Source organism: Triturus cristatus, chromosome 8 (genome assembly GCF_964204655.1).
Source record: "Triturus cristatus chromosome 8, aTriCri1.1, whole genome shotgun sequence".
Taxonomy (NCBI): domain Eukaryota; kingdom Metazoa; phylum Chordata; class Amphibia; order Caudata; family Salamandridae; genus Triturus; species Triturus cristatus.
In genome coordinates this window covers 1,159,119,611-1,159,136,730 of record NC_140591.1, presented here as the reverse complement: position 1 = coordinate 1,159,136,730, position 17,120 = coordinate 1,159,119,611, and the positions used below count along the sequence as shown (strand labels likewise).

Here is a 17,120-nt window from a genome sequence, read left to right as displayed (position 1 = left end):
TAGGTTACGGTAAAGTTGTATGCATTTAACATGTATATTTGTTTTATCATTTATTTTGATTGTTGTAAATCTGTTAAAAGTGTTTCAGGGTCATGCGCACAGGGGACAATTTTAATGTTTACGATTAGCAATGAATAGCACAAAATGCAAAAACTAGATTACAATTACCTAGTCAAACCATATTTAGGGATCATGGCATTACAATTAGGCAATTTTCCTTGCACAAACTTAAATGTAGCCAACATTGTCAGATCAGAGACAGAACATTGTTGTAAATTTATTAACAATGTGCACATTTTCTGAAAATGGTACATATAATTAAATAGTTTTACAATAAAGAAATGAATCAGAACTCTCATTAGCTATTTTCCAACAACAACATAAAAACACACACACACACACTATGATTCAATTGCTTTAGTCTCCACTGGATGCAAGCACCGCCGAATCACCAATTCGCCTTTGCTGTTCACATACGTATCCGATATCTCTTCTTCTGTTGGGAGGCCATGTGGTAATTTTAGTGGTTGAACTCTGTGAAAACATGTATTGTATTAAAATGTATTCACAGTTCTTCACAGACGAATGTATAACCCTATAAGGTGGTAGACAGATTTACATCAACACATCACATATAAAGGTACACAGTATTAGAAAGCAAACACAGATATAAAGGTAGGCAACTGAAATCGGGTCTTGTATACTCTCATGAGTGGCAAAATAAATCTAGAGGAAGTTGCCCAGTCCAAGTGGTATCCATCTGAAATGCTGGAAAAGAGTTAGGGATGCGGACATAGAAGAGTTTGGGTGCACTACGTGGTTCACTGGTTTGATTTTAAAGATCTTCAGGGAACGGTGTAAAGCTTATGAAGAAAGGAAAGGTGTTCCATATGTCTGGGGCGTGATATGAAAAAAAGTGTTTGATCGTCGACATTTTGGAAACATGGAGTTAAGAGCACTCTATGAAGGTAAGCTTCCAAATTCCTGTGGCAGATAAGTTGATGAATTTAAATACATGGCAGTGTATGTGAGGCTGTTTTTAGAGAGAGTACATAAAGATGTAGCTAACTGAAAGATTTAAAACAAGCGAGATGCTATCAAATGTTCTACAATTTGTGGTCAGCCTTGTGATAGAGTGGATGATTGCCTTAAAGGTACTAAGTGTGACTCTGTAGACCCAGTAATGAGGGAATTCCCATATCCAATATGTTAGGTCACCAATGCTTGGACAGCAGTTGAATTATTTGGTGGCAAGGACTGGCCTGGTATTCCTCAGAAATTCAAAATGGCACCTGGCACTTTGGGGGACTTCCCTAATATACACATTGAGATTTAGGATCAATCTAGAGTGAAGTCAAGTGATTTTGATGTTATTACTACCTTAGGAAGGATATCTAGGTCTTTGAGGTTTTCTGCCCAACACCTGGGTTAAGTCTTTGGAGTTCCTTGGGAAGAGTTACACCTGGGCCATCGATCATCCAATGTGAGAGACCGGTGATGAGGGAATTGATACAAACGTTGCTATCGATTTTGAAAATGAGTTACAAGAGCATTGGTGGAAACTAATGTATTCAGAGAAAATCTCTGCAAAGGATTCAATTAAAGGTGAAGCCCCTCGGCTGCCCTTATAAGTGTATATGTATTTGTATGTTACCTGTACAGTGAAAACAAGCAAAATAGTTATTGTTGTGGCTAAAACATAATACAACAACTAAAATTCACCAGCTATGGTATGCAATAAATAAAACACATGCCATAACGACAACTACTCAAAACGGCGGGTTGCAAGAGTGTGGTTGGAGTAGCAAATACTGCTATTTTCTACATTTTTCTCGGTACAGTTTTTCCACACCTTTGTTGCCCCTCCAGCACTCCCTGGGGTTTGACACCTCATGGTCATCTCCTTCGCAACCACTGCTCTGGATTTATTTTTCCACAGAATGAAAGTTGCAAATCGGAAGATGGCAGGATAACATTTTTACAGAGCTGTTCCCCAGCATATCAAAGTTGTCAAAACATTCAAATCAATGAAGAGCAATTTTAAAAGGTAGAGAAATACAAAAGTGTTAAAACCTTTCAAGTCCACGTGGCAACTTTTTAAAATACTGATATCCAGGAAACTATTGAACAGATTTACACCAAACCAATGAAAGCACACTGAGTAATGTTTGATTTGAATCCATTGAGCAGTTTTGGCTGCAAGCTTCAGTAAAATGTCCTATGGGAGCCAAAAGTTGAAAAACATTTTCTTCGGGGGTGGGGTGTGTGAGTATATTTATCAAACAGGCGCAAAGGTATTGACGGTCAAACCCTAAGGAATTCCTATCTCTGGGAATCCGAAGTATGGAGAGGACACAATCAATCTCTCTCTCTCTCTCGATCTCGAAGGTGAGAGGCCCCTGTGTCAAAGATCTTCAACTTGACAGAGGATTTTGAGCATGGAGGTTTTGGTGTTGTGCACTGCCTGGGAACTGGCTTAAAATTGGGTTGAAGCTGCTCAGGAAGATGGTTATCAAAGTTAAAGTTTCCATAGTGGGAAGACACTTCTCTCTGTAAGCTCTGCCATGAGAGATAGGCTTAAAATGGGTTTCTAATTCTCCAAGATTTTGTGATCAATCCATGGTTAACTTTTGTCAAAAGGGATGCAACATGACCACGATGGATACAGAGATGGAGAAGATGCCTTGTTCAATGGATAATATAACACCCCTAGCCAGAGTGGTGAGAGGGAATCCACTTTTTGAAGGAGGCGGGGGCATGGAGTTTAAGGAATAAGACAAAGGTTTAGTGCTTTCTAAGCCACATTTAAGACAAGAACCTGAGACTAGTTTGAACGAAGCCCATGATGCATTTGAAGATTTTTAACTGTAAGTAATGCTTTGGGTGTCAGGAGAGTGTAGGAATATAGTCAACTACATTTCTTTGTTTAGAGATTTTACAAGTCAAAAATAAAGATCATTGAAATTTATGAGGGGAAGGGTGACGAAGGATGTCATGGCACTGTTCTTGTTTGACAGATCTCTTGGTTAGAGGATTTCTACAATTTGAAAAAGGATATTACAGTCTGATATAGGAGATTCTTGTCAGCCTCAGAACATAAGTGACATGTTCAGTTGTGTTATAGGATTTCATCCACTTTCTTTTTGAAGTACATGAGACTTTACCCTTATTGCTTACATCCTTATCACAAGCTGTTTTTTCATGGATTCCATTTTGGATTTGGACGGTGATAGTATGTTTGATACACAAGTGATTTACTTAATCAAACTACGCAACCAAGGTGGAAGAGCTGGGATGGCTGTAGTTACCTGGGTGGAATAAAAAGAGATGTTGTTATCTAGAGGGATCAAGCATTGGACGTTTGGAGATATCCAAAGTCAGTAAGTTCGTTACAGGTTTTTTTTTGCTATGTTGGTGATACATCAACTGCATTCGGTCATGCAAGGCAATTGCTTAAATTACAGTCGGGGCTTGGAAGGTACTAGGTGAGTGGGTGCTGGTGTAAAATATTCAGTGTTGTTTGATAAAAGATACACAATCTCCAACTGCGTTAGGGAGGTCACGGGAGGGGCCAAACCAGGTTTCTGTGAAGATATGAAACACATGATAAATAACAGAGGAGAGATGACAGCCAAGTTAGAAATAGAAGATTTTCAGAATCTTAAAGCTCCTTTTAAGTGGATATTGTAATTAAAGAGGATTAGTATTGCTTCTGCTTCCAAAGAAAATGTTCTGTGGAGTTTCACAGGATGCCTAGGTATGACATTGATGGAAATTGATAAAGGAACCAAGTGGGGGATGGGGGATTTTGTGGGTTTACAGTGGAAAGAGCTTATGAGGACATTCTGTAAGGTTAGCTATGGAATGAGCAGGGGAGGAGTGTTGACTAGAGTAAAGAAGAGGTGTGGCGCCGCAGCCAGGGCGACTGACTCCGGAATCTGGGGATCACGGTTCGATCCCCGGCACCGGCGGCAGATTAGCCCAGCACCATGTGACTCTGGGCAATAGCTTGCTTAATCTTCCCGACGGCCTTCAGCGCCTAGAGACCCTTACGGGTGATTATTCGCGCTTTACAAATGTGGATTATAAGGTAATCGGTCAGCTTGGTTTGATTTGTTCTCACGGGGTTTGGCTCTTGTCAAGGTATGAGTTTGATAATGAAGTCAAAGGAAGCTACCTCTTTAGTAGCATCAGAGGAAGGCAGAGTGCTTATTTAGTCCAAATCTGTCTGAGGGATAATGTGGTGAGACTTGTCAGAAGATGACAATATTATAGAGAAGGGGGTAAGAGTCCATCAATGGTCATTTTTAAATCTATGTAGAGCATCATTGTAGTTTAAGGTCATGAGCTGCCACCTGTCTTTCAAGTGTTTCAGTGCTGGAAGGCACATAGCCAGAATCATGTAATTATGCCATTTGTGGCCTAGTTTTGTGAAGGTAACATACCTGATCAAGTGTTTGATGACCTTCAGCTTTGCATTTATGGCAGGGGTATTCTTATGTACTCTTGGGTGAAGTCTCTGTAAATATCAAAGATTACAGCACATTTACAAACAGGTAACAGTGAGAATAGTTGCGACAAAAATGTACATGCTCTGATCGCTTCAATTCTAAGCATCATAGTAGCCAGCAAAAACTATGGGCCAGATTCACAAAAATACCATAAAATTGTGCAAGCTTAGACGCAAGATATCGCTTTATGGAAATGTAAGACTTTATTCACAAAACACAGTGACGTCCATGATGCTAAAAAAAAACTTTTTTTGACAACTACCAAAGCATACATTTGTTTTGTCTACGTTTATGGATATAGTACCCGCACATCAAATAAACATTTCCACAAAATGCAGATTTCACTGAAGAAAAGTTTAGTTTTAGGAAAATTTAGCCCACAGGCAAAGTTGTGCAATGATGACAAACTTCACAAATTAACAACCTTGTAGAGTTCATCAACTTCACAAAACTCAAAACCACATACCCCTTAGTAACATCTGCATGCACAGGGTTAGGGAATTTGTGAAACTTCAATGTTTTTCCTTCAAATGGAACACATTTTAAATTGCGTCTCCCCCCCCCCCCCCCTCCCCAAAAGACTTGGAAAATTGGGAGTGCTTCATCTACTTTCCCACAATCCCCGTCACTCTCAAGTTTAAGATTTTAGTCTGATGTCCAGATACATTTTTCTGATCACACACCGCTATACAATTAAGAATGTTCACCTTATTTGCTTGTACCCCTCTGTTGTCAACAACCACTAGGAGTCATGATTAAAAAAGCAATGTGCATACTCAAGTAAATTCCAGCATATCCTTCCTTTGTAAATCATGATCCGATTTCAAGCATGGCTTAACTTGTAACCTTTAGCGAACAGGGGCTGTACCGTTTGCTACATTTCTTCATGATCAGTATTTTCCAAAGACTTGTGATCTGTGTACTTTACCATATTTACGCAATGTTTGATTTAAGATCAGAGCTCTTTTTTTGTTTTTACTTTTTTTTTTAATTTAACTCTGCATTGCATGGGAAAGCAGCCAGGAACTATGTGACAAGCTGAAGAATTCAATGGATAAACGCTTTACACTGAACTTCATTCAGAGATGCTGGTGACTACTGATCTCTGCATTGGCAAGAGGTTCCAATTTGTACAAAAGTAAATGGAAGGCTGCAGGACTCTTTTCATGTGTTCATGTGCTGCCAGGGGTTACTAGGCCCACATTATAATCAAAGTAATTTACTACTGGTGTCCTCAGGACTTAACCTTAATACTGGACCGAAGGCTGAGCACCAAGTCCATTCGAATGGCACTAAACCATCAGGCTAGCAAAATCAAGCAGTCCAAGTGTTACTCATGGAGGTTGTGAGGGATTAGAGTCAGAATTCAACAAGACAACTAAAAGGTCAATTAATCAATGTCCAGGTAATGCTTCATCTTTAGCAAAAAAATATTTTTGCTTCATTCACTCTCAACGTACTGTGGTACAGAATACTGCAGTAGATCACAAACAAGGTTGGGGTATGGAAGTACCCCTCATATGCTACTGGAAAAACAGCCTAGGGTGTTCCTGTGGAACAACTCCTCCCGATACTCCCCATTCAACACTCACAGCTATGTCTCAGAGGTTCACCTCAGTGGGGAATGAAAGGCAAAAGGTCGAGTGGGGATAAGTGGCCAGGACAAGCTGTTACCGTCCCACTAGTATGGCTCAATTTTCCACAGGTTAGAACCTTTACATTGTTCATTGTTGATTACTGTAGGCAGTGCCTGTGGTTTACAGCATGCTGAACGGCAATGCAAATCTACGTGGTGTTTGGTGCATACCCCAGATCGCACATGTCTCTCCCCGCCCAACCAACAGGTGAGCGCCTGGCATTTGTAATGCCAGCACAGTGTCACATTTAAGCGTAGGAAGGGCCATCATCAGTCCAGGAGGCAATCACTGAATTGCGATACTTGCGGTTTGGAGAGTCTTGCAACTTTGAATCTTACGAGCACAGGCACAAACCCAACACCCAAACAAGCTAGGTGCCTAGCCCGGGTTGTCACACTGAGTACTTAAGTCATTGTTGCAGCCCACTCTATTGATGCGGTTCACTTCTGGCACTCTGGCCTCGCTTGTAGAAACAAAAGACAGCTTTCTAGCTGCTTCAAGCACTTTGTGGCTTCTTGGTGCTTGATTGCACTGTTAGAACTTAGACAGGCTTCAGATCCAGAGTACCCTTCATTCACGGGGGTACACAGTCTGCGACTTCTGGGAATCACCTTCAGTGAGTGGTGAAGGCCCCTCTATGGTACTACAGGGAACATCTTCAGATTGCCACACCTCAGCTCATTTATAATGTCCACATCTTCTGAGTTTCTCATGGCCAACCTGCAACCACAGTTTACAGAACCACTGTGCTGTAGTGGGAGCTGCCTTCTTTTTCAAATACAAGTCTATCAGCATTTTAGTCACTATCAGCGTGTGCCACAGAAGATTGCCATTAGCGTGGACTAATGGGACTATTTTGGGCTGAGAAGGCACATCAAAATAAACTGCCCTTATAAGGCTGAGAACCTCCTTCCAGAAAAGAGTGATGCCTGCACACTCCTATTTATATAGATCATGGAACCTTTTCTTCTTAGGAATCTGCAGCATTTATCAGATGTGGTTGAGTAGATTTGACGCAATCTCTTGAGTTAAATACCATTTATACATGTAAGCACATTCTCTATGTGATGGGCTTTTGTACACTTGTGTATATTTGACTACATGCCTCCCCATGTTCGTCAGGTTATCTCTGTATTTAGCATTTGTGACCATCTTTCCAAATATTTCCATGGGGACCCAGCTGTATTATCTTTTAGTAGTTTATAAATACTGGTGATCCTTCCTCTAGAACCCAAATTGTTTCCCTCAAATTTCTCTAACTCCCAGACAGCAGCTGTTTTATATAAAGGATGCATAAACCAATTCAATAACTGTAAACAGTGTAATCTAGCCTTCTGTAAGATTTTGAAACCATTTTATATTGCTCCAATAGCTTTATTTTACTCTGCTTAAACATGTCTGATATTGTTCGGCATTCTCTCCCTTTCCATAGTTTGAAAACTTCAACAAATGCGGCTGGAGTAAAGTCAGCATTATCATAATTAGGGTTATAAGGAAATGAAAGGTTCTTGTATTCTCCATCTTCATTAACTTATCACAATTTTCCAGGACCGTTTTGACTGGCAAAGAAATAAAAGCATTTTGTGATCTCCTGGCTTTCGCTAGCCATGGGAGATCCCAAAGTTATCAGCCTTTGACCACTTTTTCCATGCAAACCTATTTCTTTTCTGTTTCCCTGGCAGTCAATTGTATAATCGCCCTTGAATAAACTGTTCTTTAATAAGCTATGTCAGGGCATACAAAACCTCAGTTGTCCCATCATTTTTAAGATTTTGCATACACTCTAGCTCTCTTGCCTGCCCATGTAAAACAAATCAATTCCCCCTGTAAAGAGTGAAGGTTCAGTTTCTGGAATGCGCACTGGAAAGGTCTAGAATGAGTAGAAAAGCAGTAATACATTATTTTTTAGAACATGTATCTGATTCAGACACCATACATAAGAGGGGCATCCAGCAGCCCAGCTGAAGGGGCAAGTTACAGCCGTTTGCTGCCTTGCTTCTCTGGATAAAGTTTGATTCAATATTTTGGATTTCTCTTGGTTAATTTTTAATCCAGAGACCTTCTTACATTTGCTCAGTGTTATTGCTAAAAGGGATCCCTTTGGGTTTGAGAGGGGAGGAGGAGGATATTGTCCACAAATAGACAAATTTGGCATTGCCCTCTTATCCCCTTTTGCACTTGGCAGGCATCCATCACTTCGTTTTAGGGTTAAATTCTATCTGATTTAATGCACTTTCCATGTAGTTCTAACTAACCCGTCAAACATCTTCTCTGCATCTAATTTAACATGCCGGCAGGGATTTCTTCCCAGCGGATTTTTCAAGCAGGTGTGCTACTTGTCTTGCATTGTCACTTACTTGTCTATCTTTGATGAATCTAGTTTTGTCTGAGTCAACAAACGCTATCAACTTTACTTAAAGGCTTTGACAAAAAGATTGGTAAAGATATAGCTATCAGTATTTAGGAAACCTGTTGGTCTATATGCTCAGCGTTATCTCTTCCAGTTTGGTGGATAAAAGCAATGTTCGCTTTCGAGACTGTAGGGAACACTTCAGATGTCCAATCACAGGAGTTGAAGAGGGCTATCATAGGCTGTGCCACACAGGAGAAAAAGCATCTATAGAATAATACAGTGCACCTGCCATAATAGAAGTTTTAGCCACGATTGCCTGTTTAGGACTATTTTAATCCTCAAGACTTCAATGGGTTGATCTTGATCCCTGTGGTCCTGGAACACTTTTCAAAGTGCGGGGCTGACATTAATGTTAGTAGGTGTAAGGGTCACACAAAATGCTGTATAGGAAATGTACCATGCCTATTCAGCAGTAGAGTGGTATGTAGCCGGTGGTGCATTTTTAGAGCACTGGTGAGGTAGCGCACTGTCCTTTACAGACAGCACATTATCCATTGAATTGGCACTAAATTTGCATAGACTCGCAATTTTGCTGTTAAAAATGTTTTGTGCATAAACACTAGTGTGTGGTAATTAGGTTTCAGCAAATATTTATGATTTGCACATCACCAAATAAAGTGTCTCGATTTGTTTTGATTCTATTTAATGTAGTTTCCATCACACTTCCGAATGACAGAAAATGGGCTGCATTTATGCTTTCCCAAATGCTGATAAATTTTGGAATAGGTGTATGGTTAATTTACAGGTATTTAAATGTAGTTTTGGATTCGTAAATAACTGGCATCCTACAGCCTTTCTTTTCACTTCGTATATCCCAGCGAGATTGCCACTTAGATCCCTTTTACTAAATTCTCTCTTTGTGAGCAGAGAAATAAAAGTAAAACATACATGTGAAAAGAAACACAAAATGTGAATGCATCTTTATTGCTCATTCACCTTATGAACTCCAGCATGGTTATTTTTTGGGGCTGCTGAATCACCCCCGCACCCCTACTTACAGCACCTATGCTAAATCCTCCTGCCAAAATGAAAGAAGTTTAGGGATTCTGCACTTTTCTATATAGTTTTCGCTCTCTTTGTCATCTGGTTAGTAAAACTGCTGGAAGAACTGTCTAAATGCTTCTCTTGTTTCCTACTCCTTCGGAGTAACTGGCCTATCCACAATTTGATTATTTTAAATTAATATTTTGGCCTTTTAGATTTGCAGTTGTCAGGACAACATGGTCCCCACTTCATTACATTTTTCAAAAATAATTCCATCCCAAATTCAATAGTGTTGACAGTGCTTCACCAGTTTGTAACTGAAAACGGGGGACAAAACATGTGAAACAATGGCTCCCTATAAAGGTTATTTATCAAAATCTTTAACCGGCCCTACAATAGTGGTACAGCTTGCTATTGGTAAAAATACACTAAGTAAATTCACATGGTTAACATGTATATACATGTCAACATTTCCTTTCACATAAACTGGGCAAAGGGCCTAATAGGATTTCATATTTAAAATTAATTACACATAATCAGCGTTCAGGGCAAAAACAAAGTTTATCATGTTAATGTCCTTGGATCTTTTAACATGCCATGGTGTTTACACTTGTCATTTCAGTGTTGAAAATCTACTATGAAGTAGTCACAATATTCTTACATTCTGGCCAACAATAAATAAATAGACATGGATACAAGGACATTAACATGTTTGTAGAACATTTAATTGGCCTCCCACTATAGATAAATGTGGGAGGGCTCGTTTGTCTAAAATTTCCTAAAGTATTCAAGTCGTCCTGTACTTTATCTACTAACAGTCTGACTCTTTTCTTTTAGCAACTGCAATTATCATAGCTACTCATCTTATTGTTACCTTCAAGGCATCCCAACGGATCACTAACAAGAAAACCTCTTCATTTTTAATTTAGAATAATTACCTTATATTAATGGGCTAGTGCCTGTTTTGGGACTGAGTCTCGGAATAGTTTCCAGACTGAAGTCTATATTTCCAAATTGCCTCTATATGCCCCGTCAGATAATGAAATATCAGAAATGTATGCAAAGATTAGTTTGTGCATTTGCTCTTGGACAAAACTATAAAGACAATACAGGAATAGAACTTATGATCATGAGAGTAAAAGGAGATATACTTTGTGTCAACATGTAAGGCAAATTGGTAATTGCTTCTCTGTGGGGCACAAACAATATAGTAAAATGTAATATCTTACTGATGATATTGTGAAATCACATACAAAAAAAAAATCAGATCACATACTCTCTTAAAGCAATCTCAAACTGTGTGCGAATGAGGTACTCTTTCACAAAGTACATATGGTAAACTTTGACAGAGATCCCGCTGTTCACCCAGGTTGCGAGCAATTTAGTATTTTATTTAACATGGGTTTTTGTAAGGAGGCAAAGTAGAATAGGAAAAGTACTGACAAGGGGGGGGGGGAAGGGGGGTCAAGCAAGTATTATGTTGGGCCTGGAAAGTGGTGAAAATGGTGAGGAAGAAACTGGTGTGCTGACGTTGCAGGAGGAAATTACAATTATCAATGATTACCACAAAATATCCAATACATGAATTTTGTGTAAACCCTAAATGACTGATCAGATAGTACAAGAAAAAGAATTCAGGGAGATCAGAGATTCTGGGTACTGTTGGTTCTATACAGGTACATGAACTTTGGGAGTTTTCTGTCAAAACAGCTAGAAAGAGTAAAGATCACTAAGGTGCCCACAGGCAAAAATGAGAAGCAGGCTGTGGAAAAAGGTTTTGCTGACTATTCAAAGTACAACACGCTTAGAAAAGAAAGACCATCACACTAAAGGCATGAGAAGAGTTACTTGTGTAACAAGAGGGATAACAAAGGAACAGCAGCAGAAAATGGATGCAACGATTAATAAATAGAGCACAAGTACACCATGTCCAATTAGATTTAAAAGGGATTTCTCTTTTTGAAAAAATATGTAAACTATGATTAAGCGGAGTACCTTATCCAAGCCAAGATCATGCAGGATCTTTTTTTCCCAGTATGGCCGGGCTATTCCAGTTCGAATTCTGGTAATGAGATGCAACTTGTGTGGTTGTTGTGGGTCACCTCCATATTTCTCGTGATCTTCAGGACGAACTTCAAAAACCTGGGGGGAAAATTAAATTTACAAAGGCCATCTTCAAAACACAACGGATAATTTAATAATCACCAGATGAGATGTGAATAGACTAATGGTTCCAAAACAGACTATAAATACTTGATCATAAACAAAATTGGGCAATTTTCACTGGTTCCCACTTATGTGTTTCTAGAAGGCTGCCAGTGTCATGCCGTTTTTTGAACCAACACTCTCCCACCCCAACTGACCTCCACCTTTGGTCTTGGGCAGCAAGGACTACTGGAAAGAGGTGTGGGATTTGTCTCAGATTGTTAAATCAAGGTCTCAAGCAGGGCCCTTCCTTATGGGTCTGTAAGGGGACCTTTCAAATGGGAAGTGTCCTGGTCTCTCCTCCTGCATTAAAAATATGTGAGGCAGAAGACACCAGGGGTGCAATCAGTGACATGTCAATTATCCTGCTTCTTGCCTTATACAAAACCAGTTAGTAGCAGAATGTTTTTGGAGTGTTCAAGAAGGAGAAACATCATGGCAGAAATCAGGAGTAGATCTTATCAACTTTGAAAGGAAGCTGCTGCCTTTTCAAAATTAGTGCAAAAATAAATGTCCCTGTGTGTTTGGGGGTAAGGATGTGGTACATTCTGATGTAAGCGTCTTTCATGTGGCAAAAGTACAAGATTAACGAAAATTTATGGATGAAAAATGAGAATAAAAATAATTGTGAAATCTAATGAATTTGTGGTATTTGAATATGCAACGAGGGAGCTGTGCGTCCGTCCCTGGGGCCTACCAGGCTCCATTTTACAAAGGATTACATCATATAACACGTGGCTTAGGGCAGACCACGCATACGGGCTTGCACGCAAATTAATGATAAGAAAAGAAAAAACAGAATAACAAGTGAAAATAACGGTGTGCACTCTGTCGCCCCTCTTGACTTGGAATATTTCACGGACTGCCCACTAGACGAGTTGCACCCATGGATCGTAAGAAACAATTCAACAAGCATCAATGGCCATATGAGAGACATTCAAAACATCATTCTTTAAAAGTGGATTTTACGTACAAATTTCAAGCACTTGATGGACTATGGAATTATAATCGTGTTTAATTACATGTCTTAAAGATTGAGAGTGTGAACATGCATTTTATATTGCAATTATCAACTCAAGTTTATACACGCAATTCGTATACATGTGAAAGGCGGGTTGTTACATAATTGACATCATTTATGACATTTATGGGAGGGCGGGGCAATTAGGTAGATACTGTAATCGTTTGCAGGTATAAAGTATGGGATAGAGGAGGGGCATGGCTAGCAGCCGGCGAAGATGGTCGCAGCCTAGTGAGGCTCCCGATCCCCCGCCCGATTCTCCGGTAAAAACATCCTGTAACCACCTGGGCACCCCGTGAAAAAACCGGGGGGGTCCCAGTAGACACCTTGGGCTCTGCTCCGGTCTGGGCTGAGCCTTGGAGATCGCGCCGATTACGGAGGAGAGTGCCGCGGCAGCGCTGGAGCTCTGGCAGCCAAGATGGCGGCTGCCCCGGATCTGGGGAGACGGGGTCTCCTGCGGGCTGATCATGGCAAGCTAACTGACAGGGTCAAGATTGCGGAGTCCACTCTGAAAGACCTCATACCGGCGCAAAAATCTGTCGAGGGCCGGCCAACGGAGGCGCTGGATCGAATACACGCATTGGAAAGAAGGGCTGAGGATGCTGAAAACCGCAGCAGGCGCAATAACGTGCGCCTGGTAGGCCTGCCGGAAAAAATAGAGGGGGGCTACCTGGACGGTTGGCTGCAAACGGTCGTGGCCCCGGAGGGCCTATCGCCCTTCTTCACGTTGGAACGCGCGCACCGGGTACCTGCCAGACACCCTAGACCAGGCCAACCGCCTCGTCCCAGGATCATTAAACTCCTGCACTACAAGGACAGAGACTGGTTGTTGCAGAGGGCCAGAGTTGCAGGTCCCTTCCAGGTGGAAAATAGCAAGTTCACGCTATTCCCGGACTACACATTCGAGACCCAAAAGCTGCGCGCCTCTTTCCTGCCCATCAAAAAGGAGCTCCGCTCTGTGGGCCTCCAATATTCGCTACTCTTCCCGGCCAGGCTCAGGGTGGTAGCAGATGGTAACACGCTGTTCTTCTTCACGGCGGCGGAGGCATGGACCTGGTGGGACACCTACAGGGCGGACGCGGCCGGGACCAGGGCCGGAGGGACTGAGGGCCACCAACAGCAGCGACCGGCGAGGAGATCACAGAGGATCCGTGGGCGCAGGCGGGGGACCAGAAGACCGACTGACTCCCAGACGGAGGACGGCAGAAAGGCTGCATTGCAGGCGGTGATGGACTTATCGGGTGTGGCATCGGTCCCGTCGGAACGGGCCTCCGGCTCGGAGGACCGGGGCACGGACTCGGAGTCGGGACACTCGGACTCTAGCAGCACGAAAGGCCCGGTGGTCACGCCACAGACATCGGAAGAGAATCGAGGGCTGAGAGTCGAACAAGTGTTTCCTGATGTGCAACGGCGGCCGGGGCTCGCCATTACAGTCACCTGAGCAGGATACAGTAAGATCGGACTTTAGTGTGCTTCATGAGTATTGTGGGGCGGGGGGATGAGTCGATGGCTGGGATCTTGTGACTAGTCAACGCCCTACAGGGCCCATAAGGCCTCCGTAGTGTAGACTGCGGATTAGCGGGTTTGTAAGAGCGCGGTTGCTCAAGCACAGTTTGGATGGGAACAGCTTTTGCGAAGTTAGGTCCTGTTCTGGGGGGGGAGGGGCCTGGAGTAGTTGGGGGGGCTCAAGGCGAAATACAGGGGGGGGATAGGGGTAGTGTTGAGGGGGGGAGGGAATAGTGCCACCATATGCGCCTGGGGATGGTTTGCCTGTGTTAAATGCCGTGCAATGTGGGACAATGGCTAATGCGGGGGTCGATAAAATGTGTGACTTGGAATGTGAGGGGGCTCCACTCTATGGCAAGACGGCACAAGGTGCATGCTTACTTGGTCCGTAGGGGGGTGCAGATAGCGTTTCTGCAGGAAACCCACCTCACGAAGAAGGAGGGCATAGCCCTGCAGCGTAGATGGAGGGGTCAACTGTTCTACACCACGTACTCTGCCTTTGCTAGAGGGGTATTAATATGGATACGGGCGGGCACTCCTTTTCAGGTAACCAGACACATAGCGGACCCGGAGGGACGGTACGTAGCGGTGGAGGGCAAACTCAGGGGCAAGCGCATAGCTCTAGGAAGCATCTATGCGCCTAATGTGGACCAGGCGACTTACTTTGCGGGACTCTCTGGTGTGCTGGCTGGCTACCTGGCAGGCCCAGTGCTCTTAGGGGGCGACTTCAATTCCACAGCAGATATTACACTCGAAAGATCACACCCGCCGCTGCCCGCGTCCCCGGTGCACCGACTGGCGCAAACTAGATCGGATTGGCAGGACAAATGGGCTCTGACTGATGCTTGGCGCGCTCAGCACCCAGTGGAGCGGGACTACTCGTTCTACTCCGGCCTCCATGACCTTCATGTCCGATTGGACGCCTTCCTGTGCTCTTCATTAGTCCTCCCTGCGGTGGCCAAGACGGAATATCTGGCGCGCACCATTTCCGACCATAATCCCCTGTTACTAACGCTAGGCTGGATGAACGAAGTTTCACAGATCCCGACGTGGCGACTGAGGCCGGACACATTAGATGACCCACCGTTCCGGGCGTCGCTCGGCGAAAGGATTGGGCACTATTTTGTAGAGAATGACGGCACCGCGACCTCTAGGGCGGCGGAATGGGATGCCTTTAAGATAGTGGTGAGGGGCCATTCAGGGATGTGGAATTCCTATAGCCCGACGCCCGGAACATATTGTTTGGGGTCAAGGGCAACAAGTTTCCATGTGTATTTTGTCCTTGGGACAATAGGCCCAACCCCCTACATCACAAACCCTTTGACTGCCAGTTTATAGTCCCACATGAAGGATCAGGGAAAGCATTGCCTGCAGTTAAGGTATTATTTGTTTCCATGTTTTAACAATGTTCAAACATGTATTTATGGTTCATAAATGCAAAACCTTTATTATTAGGGTGAGCGATCTAAGTACATGTTGTAAGCTCAGACTACTACTGACAGTGGTTAAAGTAGAAAAAATGGGTGCACACGCTTTCATTGTTTAGGAATATGAGGCTATGCATATTGCTCCGAGAATGCTCTCTGATTAGATGCAAATATATGGAGATGCTTGAAAGCAAGATTGATTATTCTTTGCTTTCAAGATAAAATGTTAACAAAAAAAGCAAAAACATTTAGCTAAACTGCTGTAACATTTTAGGTAGCGTTTTTCTGCAGCATCATTTAGTAAAATGTGTTGATGCATGCTAGTATTTCCCAAAAATATTCGTAATGGAAAATCACTGTAACCAGTTTTAATAAGCTTATAGGGAACAGAAAAAATAAACAAGCATTGGTAAAGCCAATTGGTCTGAAATTGTTGTTCAGTCTTTTGGTTTGATCAATGCGTGACTTGTTTTGGCATGTTTTTTGTAAAACCTGATTGGTGTGGGTGCTGCTGGGCCCTGATCATTATAACAAACATTGGCAAAAGCAAAAATTGTTTCGGTCTCAAAAAGCACACATTGCCACAGTAGTTCCTGGCACTGAACAAAACGACTGTGTCAATTATGCTCCTTGTGAAAGAACAGAATGCGGTCATTCACAGTGAAGCTAGCCAACTGAGAGAGAGAGACATTTTAATAAACGCAACATGTCATGGTTAACGTCAGACCTAATTAGGGGGCCAATTAGTAAGTAAAGTCTCCAAAGTGCACTTATCTCCTTGCATTAAGTGCAGATATACGACTTTCCTGAATTCACAAGACTTTACAGAAGTAGGCCAAGAAATAGTACTTCTAGAAAACATTTCTGAAATGCATTTTAGCATGAGCAAATATGCATGTGTAGATTTGCTCATGCGAAAATCCGAGCGTTTGCAAGTTTACTTCCCCTCCAACCACTTTTTTCCTAACCCAGGAAGTTTTATGTCTGCCATTGTCAGGAGTAAATATCCAACCTTTCTCAGTATGGGAAAAGATTAGAGAAGAGTTGGTGAAAACCCTTAAAACTTGCAAGTTAGTAGGTTTGCACAGACTCAAAAGGGCATTCCAACCCTGAAACTGTTGCTTAACTTCATCGCCAGTATGTAGATCTGCGGAAACGTGGCAACATAAGGGAATTGCTAGTATTCATACCCTGCTATGGAAGGAGCCCTGGCATATTCAGAGAGGCTATTTCGGCGTTCTTATATAAGGGTATTGCTGCCATAATTTGTCACTGCATTACATGGCACAAAAGGGACAAGTGGATTTTGTTACAGGACAAGTAGATTTATGAAGTAACCTGCCCCATGGACAAGTAGATATTTTATTAAATTCCACACCCCTGCCATTGCATAGGGAAGTATGCGGGGATACGCAA

At 42.4% G+C, this 17,120-nt stretch overlaps 1 protein-coding gene across 2 annotated transcripts in view; it reads right to left on the bottom strand.

Annotated features, from left to right (window-relative positions):
- Positions 1–244: 244 nt before the first annotated feature.
- Positions 245–17,120, bottom strand: part of MRPL30 (mitochondrial ribosomal protein L30) — a 93,376-nt gene continuing 76,500 nt past the window's right edge. For both annotated transcript variants that reach the window (XM_085622796.1, XM_085622797.1), the window contains 3 exons: positions 11,541–11,687; positions 4,446–4,519; positions 245–534 (listed from right to left, as the gene is read on the bottom strand). In XM_085622796.1, coding sequence (XP_085478922.1) covers positions 402–534; positions 4,446–4,519; positions 11,541–11,687 — 354 coding nt within the window. In that variant the 3' untranslated portion in view covers positions 245–401. The remainder of the gene's footprint in view (positions 535–4,445; positions 4,520–11,540; positions 11,688–17,120) is intronic.